Genomic DNA, 9,672 nt, shown 5'->3' with positions numbered 1-9,672 from the left:
GAGCATGAGCTCTGCATGCCAGGGCATGCCACTTGTGTCCTGGGCATGGCCACTTGTGTCTAGGGGATCTAGGAGGGTATAAACAAAGTGAATATGGTCAGGGGAGGCTAGGTAGGTTACTTGGTAAAGTAGAGAGGGTAAAATAGAGTTGTTCTTGCTATCCAGGGATGGTAAGGGAGGGGTTTCACCCAACAATAATTGACCTATGGGCATGCAAAGTTTACTTGAGATGTAAGGTAACTCGGATGAGTTCTCGTAAAAATTTGAGATCAAGGAGAATAGTAAAAGGAGTCAAAATATGGTTTTTAGCAAATCGCCAGAAGGTGTTTGATCCTGTTTTGGGCAAGTCTAAAGGCTCTACTTGCCTTGAGATTTAATAGGATCAAAGGGTAGATGGAAATAAGGTTGATCACCAATTTTGGGAATATTTGATGAAAGTTGCCAATGCAAACTTTATAATGCCTACAAATGGGCATAAATGGATTTGTTTAGATCTATGCAAGATAACTTGCTATCCCTAATGCACCACTTGGTGTGATGTTATCATTAGTCTATTATAGCATGCCCAAAAAGTTTGGGACTAAATGGGGAAACTTGATGATGCAATATCTCCCAACTCTGGATATCAATAGAAATGGGTTTGGGGGGATTTGGACAAGTGGACCTATACTTCTTGATGCATCACTTGCTGTGGATGCATTAATATAAGATTAGAACATGCCCACAATGTTTAAGATCAATGGGAGAAACTTTACAATGTAGAGTTATTCAAATTTGGTTCTCGATGGAGAGGGTTTTGGAGTTTTTTGGTGAATCTAAACAATTAGGATTGAGGTGAAACTTGGCAATATAATCACATATATCATGTGTGACTTTCTAGTTTATTATTTAATTATTTGAGAATATTTCTTATATAAATTTTTCAAATACTTCAAATAGGTAGAAAAGATTTTGAAGGGTTTTTGTCCAATATTTAAAACATTACGATGTGTTGGAACTCTTATGTATGGCAAATATATGTCCAGTGAGTTTCCCTAAATTTTCTCAAATATTTTTTATGCATAAAAATAATTTTCGTCCGTAGCCGGACCCTGCTCTTCTACATGATGGTTGTATATTGTCGTGTTGATGTGATATTGCTGTAGCTTGTGGTGAGTGTAAGTCAATTATATATACTAATCCCTTGTGTACATGTACTTGTAACAATATTCATTCTTGCGAAACGACGAGATGCCTTTCTATTCGTGTCAAGACCCTCGTGTCATTACCGCACCCCTCCTCAACCAGCGCCGCTGCCTCCGTGGCCCCTTTCGAGTCCTCTTCCGCCTCCCCTCGGCCCTATCTTCCTCGTTCGGCCCCACTGCATTTGCGGCACGCCCGTCGACGGGCACGACCTACACCTTTTGTTGGGCTTTTGAGTTTGGAGTACCCCTCGTCGCCACCTCGTTCTTTGCCGCCCCAGCTCGCCATCGTTGTCGGAGCATTCATTGTCGCCCCAGCTCGCCGTCGTCCACGGACCATTCACTGCAAGGTACAATATTCCTCCCTCGTCCCTCCTTTTTGTCCTCACTCCTCCCTCATATCCTTGTTTTTTAGCGAGTGAGAGCAACCATAGGCAGATTTAGGGCCAAGGCAGCCCAGGCGGCGACCTCGGGTGTGTAGTCCAGTTCGTTTGTATTGTACCTGGTTGTTATAGTATACAAAGGCTGCGTGGGGCCTTGCCCAGTTTGCGTGGGGCATGGCTCATTTTTGGGTCCGGCACTCGTAGCAACAACCCCGAAGCACACACTTTAACCAGATTCCTTTACACGCATAAACCAAACAAAACTAGAATTTATCCCTTACATCTGTGTTAGATCATCTCCAACAGTCTTTGTATATTGCATTGCTACAAACTTGTTATAGCAAGAGGAGAGAAAAATGTTACAAAGCCAACATGTTTTTTGCTTTGGTAGCCTTTATATATTGGATTGCTATATTTGCACAAAACACACAATGACATGTGAGGGTAGTTTGTCATAGACACATTGCACACTAACATACGTACATGTATATGTATAATAGCACAACTCGCGTCCACGTACACATGCACACACGCGTACACTTACACACATGCAACACACACAGATGTACACATAGAGCACACACATGTACACATGCAACACACACGCATACACGTAAACAAAAAACATGTACACGTACACACATGCGCGCACACAACGCACGCGCAACACACACTAGTACACGGATCCACTGTCATTGAGACAAAGTGAGGCTTGTTAAAAATTTACAAAGTAACATTTGGCTTGGCAATATGTAAAGTATGAGTGCAAACAACAAACTTTGTAAAAAAATTAATGGGAACTATTTATACAAAGACTGTTGAAAATATTTTTTGTTAAAATTTATAAAATAACAAGTGAATGCAAATATACAAAGGCTGTTATAGATGCTCTTACCAGCGTAACCTATTCCTTAGGCTGTTCATAGTGGAGAGTAACATATAGTAGTATCATGCATGAGTGCGGGCGTTTGGAGCTCGGCCTTCATGAATGCCGAAATTTTTGAATAATTTAAAATTCAAACTTTTTGGTTTCAAAAAAATTTGAAAAAAAATATGGAAGTAAAGAAGGATGTTATGCGTATGTGTGCAAAAATTTAGGATGAAATACCTTAAAATACGATCTGCACAAAAAGACAAATTCATGACCTGAAATGATAAATAGTGTCATGTGTAAAAACGCCTCAGATTTGTTTTTTTTGCACAGCCCTCATTTCAATGTATTTTTTTCTGAAAATTTACACACATGTGTGTTACGCCTTCACTTATCCCTATATTTTCTTTCAGAATTTTTTGAAATGTAAAAATATGAATTTTCATGAAATTTAAGTTTCAAATTTAAAGGGCTCCATGAAGCTCGGGAGCCAAAAGCAATTTTCGTATCATGCATATGTTACTATTTTATGATACTATATTTATAATGCATAGTATCATAAATTAGTATCATAAGTGATCTCATTTATTGACATGCATGACACATAGTAGCATAGCATTTAACATGATACGGTATCTACCTATGTTACTCTGGGGGTGTTTGTTTCCACGGACTTTTTGGTGTAGGGACTAAAAAAAGTCCCAAAAAGTCCCATGTGAAACAAACAGGAGGGACTTTTAGGGACTAAAGTGGGTTGTTTGGGACTATTTGGAGAAGTACCTGTGGGAGGGACTTTTTGGGACTTTTTCCTACCCTGCCCCGCATCGCATCGCGTTATCCGCTCGCTCGTCTCCCTCCAGCCGCTCGCGCTCCCGCTCGCGTCTCCCACCTCGGCCGCCGCCGCCGCCAGTTCCCTCGCGTCTCCACCAGCCGCTCGCGCTTCTGCTCGCGTCTCCCTCCCAGGTGCTCGCGCTCGCGCCCCCACCAGCCGCCGCCGCCAGTTCCCTCGGCTCCGCCCAGGCAGCGTCCGCGCCGCAGCAGCCTGCCGCTCCTCGGCGGCGGCCTCCTCCTCCTCGGTCCTGCCCGACGCGCTCGATCGGAGCTCCAACGCCTACGCGCGCAACGCTGCCGCCGTCGGCGGCCTCCTCTCCGACATGCGGTCCCGCGTCTCCCAGGTGCGTGCGCGCCGCCGGTCTCTCTCTCCCTTCCTTGACCCGACCCCTTCCTCTCCTTGACGAAACGGGAGGCCCTGCAGGTGCTGGGCGGCGGAGGCGCGGGGGCGGTGAAGCGGAACGAAGGGCGGGGGAAGTTGCTCCCCAGGGACAACATAGTCTTTTTACATGTCATTTAATGACCTCTAGTTCCTTTTTAGTCCGTGAAAACTAACGGATAGGGACTAGGGACTTTTAAGTTGGGACTAAAAAAAGTCCCGGGACTTTTGAAACAAACAGGGCCTCTAACCCTCTCACTTATTTAACTATTTGCCACATCAGCATGTTTGCTAATCCCAAGACTATATTACTAGCTATGATACCTCCACTATGGCCAGTCTAATCCAAACACCTCTTATATGCAAATGCAAAACGTAGCAGCACACCCACAGTGCTTCACCTATCGGCTAAAGTGTAGTAGTAGTAATAAACTTGTAGTAATAAAAAAGCGAAGCAGTACTTTCCTGGTACATGCAGCAATTTTGTACCGATGCTTTGACTAGATCTCCCCACAGAAAAAAAGATAACAGACGTAGCACGAACGGAGCCGATTCGTGTGAATAATTACACCAAAAACGCCCTTAAACCCTAGCCGACGAGACCCTGGCGGCAGCATGCCCGTGCGGATTACCAGGAATGCCCCCGAGATATCCCACGGCGGAAATGGAATGGATGAGCACGACCGGTGAGAGGCGCGAACAGCGGCGACGTTTGTCGTATCGTGCGCTGCTGCTACCAGAGGACGCACCCCAGCAGCAGTACGTTCCGTTGGGCGGCTCGCTCCATCCGATCACTCACCAGAACGTTGACTTCCCCGGTCAATGAGTCCGCGAGCAGCGGGCGTGGGCCCTCCGATCCGCGTGGACTCATCCGGGCCACCAAAAACATGCGTCCGCGCGCGCCATCCGACGGCCGAGAGACGCCCTGCGCGGGCTGCGGCCGTGACCGTTGCCGCGAGTCAGTCCGCGGGCCCCGGCGCGCAGGGAGAGACGGTGGCGCGCCTCGGGAACCGGCGCCCGGGGCGGTGGGCCCGCGGCGTTGTTTATTTCTGCGGCCGGATGGTGTCACGTGACGTGCCTGGAATCCTGGCCTGCTGTCCCTCTGACCGGCCAGCCAGCTGCCCGCTCCCCCTCTGACCGGGCCACCTCGACCTCTCACCGACAGGCGGGCCCTCCCCCGTCCCCCCAAAAGGAAAACATTTCCAGGTTTATAAAAATGGGAGGGGGAAAGAGGCGAGGTGGCGCAAGCGGGAAAAGCCGGTGAGAGGGAGGCCAAGCAAGCAAGCAAAGGGGAAAAAAAAGGAAAAAAAAAAAGAGATGGGAGAGAAAAGTAATGACCAAGGGGCGATTGATTCCTGCCCGCCAAGCACGCCCAAAAAGACAAGGCCTTTTCTAAACCGGCCATCAATACGGCCACTGGTACCACGCCAATTTAATTAATTATGGAGTAGTAAATCCGTGGCGTAAACGAGCAGGCAAGCAAGCAATGGCTCCCCTTTTGAATATTAATTCGGCTACTGTTTCGGTTCTCGAGTAGTAGAGTGGACCAGTCCCACTTCTCCTCTCTCTCTCTCTCTTCCTTGCTCAAGTGAGAAAGAAAACGTACTCCAAACCAAGATTAGAAAAACTATTTTTTTTTAATTTGAAGAGAGAGAGAGGGGGGAGAAAAGCAGGGTAGCTCCCCAACTACGCCCTGCCGCTGGCCTTTATTACTACCCGAAATGCAGTGCCTGCATGTGAAGCGTGTACCCGTAACAAATCGCCTTTCTTTCTGCCCCCAATTCCTCTCTCCCCCTTCTTTATTGCCTTTACTTTAGTAATTTCCGTTCCCCGTAATTTCGCTGCCCTCCTCCCTTTTCCCTTCCCCCTCTGGATTGGAATAGCTCTGCCTAGCCCAGCATTAGAACTAGCAGTAGTACTGAGCTGAGTGAGGAGGAGTGAGCTGAGGGAGTGGCGTCGTCTGGTGCTTTGAGCGAGAGAGGAGGAAGAAGGGGTGTCCTCGGCGATCTCATCCATTAGGTGCGTGAGCGTGAGTGCACGCGCGCCACCCCTCCTAACCCCCACCTAATCTCTGGCTCCCTTTTGTTCGCATCCTGACTCTTTATATCTGATAATATTCTGGAGATTGTTTTCTTGCTCGATCCCTCCCATGTTACTACTCGCCTCCGTTGTTATCTCCAACCTTTTTGTTCGTGAGTTCGTTTGAGATGCAGCTTCCGAGTGGAGTGGGGGAGAAATAAAGCGGCAGCAGACCCTCGTTTGGTCAAACTCGGACCGGATACTGACCGACTGATTGATTGATTGGCTTTGTTTGTTGGCTTCAGACCCTCGAGCTGAGACTGAAGCTCGCGGCGAGGCAGCTGCGGTAACGGCGCCACCCGGAAGACCAGGAGGGCTGGATCTGGGCGGAATGGAGGCCAAGGACGTCGCGCCGCTCGCCGCCGCCACCGCCGCTGCCCCCACCGCGCCGGTGCCGGCCCCGGCCCCTGCGCCTGCCCCGGTTTCGCAGGCTAAGCCGCAGCCGCAACCGCAGCCTCAGCCACCGCCGATCGCCTCCATGCCGCCGCCGCCGCATCCGTTCGCGCACCATCAGCAGCAGCACCACCACCACCAGCAGCAACAGCAGCAGCAACAGCAACCGCCGGCTGGGTCGGCGAACCCTGCCGCGCCCATGCCCGGAGGCGGCATGAGGCTCTCGTTCGACCAGATGGTGGGGAAGCCGCCCGGGGAGCACCACCCTCACCAGCACCAGCACCAGCACCCGCATCAGCATCAGCATCAGCATCAGCATCAGCACCAGCACCAGCACCCGCACCAGCATCACGCTCCGGGCCCCATGCTCTACGCCGCGCCGCCGCCCCACGCGGTGGCGCCACCGCCGGGCAGCAATGCGCTCGGCATGGGCGACCTCATGCGCAAGAAGCGTGGACGCCCGCGCAAGTACGCGCCCGACGGGAGCATGGCCCTCGCTCTCGCGCCCCTCTCCTCCGCCTCCGGCGGTGCCGCGCCGCCCCCGCCTCCAGGCCAGCAGCACGGCTTCTCCATCAGCAGCCCGCCGTCTGATCCCAACGCCAAGCGCCGCGGCCGCCCCCCTGGCTCCGGCAAGAAGAAGCAGTTCGAAGCACTCGGTACGCGCGCACCATTGCCACCATAATCGCCGCCGCTTCTTGCATAAATCTAACCAACTTGCCATGTCTGCCATTTCCTGCAGGGTCCTGGGGCATCTCCTTCACTCCGCACATCCTCTCCGTCAAGGCCGGCGAGGTAGCAATTAACACCCATGCATGTGGAAGAAACACAACAGATCTCGCATTCTTTTCTGCTCTTACTTTGTTTATCCCTTCGCCATCCATACACTCATCCAGTTCACTGAGTACATGGTACCTCAACTTGTACTCATGGTGGTGGATCTATGTCTCGCTGTACCAAAGGAACACGAGAGTAGGATCTGCCGGTGTGGAGGCCGGCAAGATGTGGTGGTGCTGTGCCGGGCAGATTCCCAGCATGGCTGTTGACCGGCCCCACCGGTCAGCGGCAAGTAGGAGCTGAAGAAACCATGGGTGATGGGGTTCTGGCCTTTTTGCAACTACACACCAGCAAGTGGTGGCACCTGTGTCTGTTGCTAGTGAGTCTGGACCATCAAAAGAGGGACTAGTTGAGATGGGCTGGAATTGTTTGATCAAATTGACCTTTTGGTGCTTAGAGTTTCTAGTTCATCTAGATCAGGGGCAACCTTGCATGTCGATAAAAAGTTTTTTATGCAGTAGAAGGTGGTGTAACTTTTTGTGATCGAGTTAATTGCGCCCGAAGGAATAATTTCTCGAGTGGTATAGTTTCGAATGTTGTTTGTATAACTGGCACAAAGAATGCATAGATATGTTCTTTATGGTAGTTCACCTATATTAGGTAGAAGTGGGCACAGCAGGTTGTTTGAACTTTGAATTGAAGTAATTTTGTTTAGTACCAGATCCTCGTCCTAATTATGGCATGGTTTACGTGCATAGATCAGATTGCATTTGCATTTGGTAAAGGTATATTGATTATTCATTGTGTGAGTTGTTTTGTGATTTTTCTTTGGTAGCAGCTCAATGATATAGCGAACTTTAGGTGTTTATATTTGCTGTTTCTTTTGAGGAGTTAACCTGCATACTTATTTTTTCAGTGCCATGCAATTTCTGTCTGCAATCTAATTCTATCGTCACTTCATGCTTAAATTTCCTGCAGCCCACTTCATGTTGGTAGTGGCTGAATGCTAGTTTTAATGTAAATGCCATCTCTTTTCATGACAGGATGTTGCTTCAAAAATAATGTCCTTCTCACAGCAAGGACCTCGCACAGTTTGCATTCTTTCAGCAAATGGCGCAATAAGCAATGTAACACTTCGGCAGCCAGCTACATCTGGTGGACTGGTGACTTACGAGGTCCGTAATTATCTTGTGTGGTCTGAATGGCGCAATAATGCTTGCACATTGTACATGTACTTAACAATTAAATTAATATTGTGTTCTCTGCTGTAATTTTTTCTTAACTATCAGAATTATGCACATTAAACAGAAGTCCATGCGTTACTTTGAGTCTGATTCTCAAAGCTAACGACTCTCTGCTTATGATTGCACACCTTTTCCTTATATTAGATTCATGGAGCTTTCTTCCTATGCCAATTGGCCAACTTTCTGATGTATGATTCTGGTGCAGGGTCGATTTGAGATCATCTCCCTATCTGGTTCATTCCTGCTTGCAGAAGATGGCGATACTCGTAGCAGGACTGGTGGATTGAGCGTTGCACTTGCAGGATCTGATGGCCGGGTTCTCGGTGGATGTGTAGCTGGGCAGCTAACGGCTGCGACACCTGTTCAGGTTCTGTTAATTTTGGGAATTGAATTTTTCTTTGCTCAAGTTTGTTCAAATATGTTGAAATGCTGACTAGACATCTTTGTCGTGTGTTCTTGATATCAGGTTGTCGTGGCTAGTTTCATAGCCGAAGGTAAAAAATCAAAGCCTGCTGAGCCACGGAAGGTTGAACCGATGTCCGCACCTCCACAGATGGCCACCTATGTGCCAGCTCCAGTGGCTAGCCCTCCCTCGGAGGGTACATCCAGCGCATCATCCGATGACTCTGGCAGCCCCATCAACCACGGTGGGATGCCCTACAACCACTCTGGTGGGCAGCAGCACCAGCAGCAGCACATGCCCCCTGCGTACGCATCCGGCGGCTGGTCGCTCTCGGCGCACCATCAGAACAACAACAGGCACGATGCAGACATGAAGATGATGTCGAACTAACACCGTGTGCTCGGCCTTTGAGGAGAGCCCCATTTGTTGGCTGGGCTGGAGAGGAGCTGGTACTGCTGTAACGTCTGCCGTCGACCAGCAATGGCCGACCTGGTAGCTAGGAGATTTAGGTTCTTGCTCTCTGGCATGCTGTTTTTCCCTAAGTAAGATTAATTTTAGCCGCCGTCTGTAATGCTGTAGCTCTCGCTGTCGCTAACGTGAGTTTTTATCTTCATGGTCATGTACCTGCTGAGATTTTCACCTCCTAGGCTAGGCGTTCTTCTGTGGATCATGAATTCTAGAATGCTTTCGGTTTCAATTCAAGAACTCTAGCTTGTTTACCTGCATTGCTGCTCAATTGTGTTGTGTGATGCCTGATGGTGTATTTCTAGTCTTCCACAGTTGTATCTGAATTGACGTTGTGTTGCAGACGTGGTGTGGGAATGGGATGAAGTATTGTTGAGTGGAGCTGGGTGGTTGAAGGTTATGTGGTACACAATTGCTGTGCTGGTTGTATCGTTGTTCCAGCTGCAGTTTTTCATTTTTGGACTGCATGAATTCCATAACGAAATGTTCCACATGGTGCATGCTGAACTCTTCAATATCCGTTACGAAAGTAATGGAAGATGGGGGATCTTAGTTGGAAAGAAAATGTTTGGCAAGGTTTCTTTGTGGACGAACAAAGGAATCATGTATACTCCATTTCGAATTTGGAACTATTGTGTGTTTAATCCATCCTGGACGTGCATTATGTGA

The 9,672-nt window shown here is 48.9% G+C and overlaps 1 protein-coding gene and 1 pseudogene across 1 annotated transcript; both read left to right on the top strand.

Moving 5' to 3' along the window:
* The first annotated feature begins 1,230 nt into the window (after positions 1–1,230).
* LOC123399130 lies at positions 1,231–3,786 on the top strand (annotated as a pseudogene).
* A 1,585-nt stretch (positions 3,787–5,371) lies between these two features.
* Positions 5,372–9,263, top strand: LOC123435880 (AT-hook motif nuclear-localized protein 10-like). The gene is made up of 6 exons (XM_045115597.1): positions 5,372–5,664; positions 5,970–6,773; positions 6,857–6,909; positions 7,935–8,066; positions 8,341–8,502; positions 8,602–9,263. The coding sequence occupies exons 2-6, from the start codon at positions 6,056–6,058 to the stop codon at positions 8,926–8,928; spliced, it is 1,392 nt and encodes a 463-aa protein (XP_044971532.1). The 5' UTR covers positions 5,372–5,664; positions 5,970–6,055; the 3' UTR covers positions 8,929–9,263.
* The last annotated feature ends 409 nt before the right edge of the window (positions 9,264–9,672 follow it).

This window comes from Hordeum vulgare, chromosome 1H (genome assembly GCF_904849725.1).
Source record: "Hordeum vulgare subsp. vulgare chromosome 1H, MorexV3_pseudomolecules_assembly, whole genome shotgun sequence".
Taxonomy (NCBI): domain Eukaryota; kingdom Viridiplantae; phylum Streptophyta; class Magnoliopsida; order Poales; family Poaceae; genus Hordeum; species Hordeum vulgare.
The sequence above is the reverse complement of the archived record's forward strand: the minus strand, read 5'-3'. Positions and strand labels throughout refer to the sequence as shown.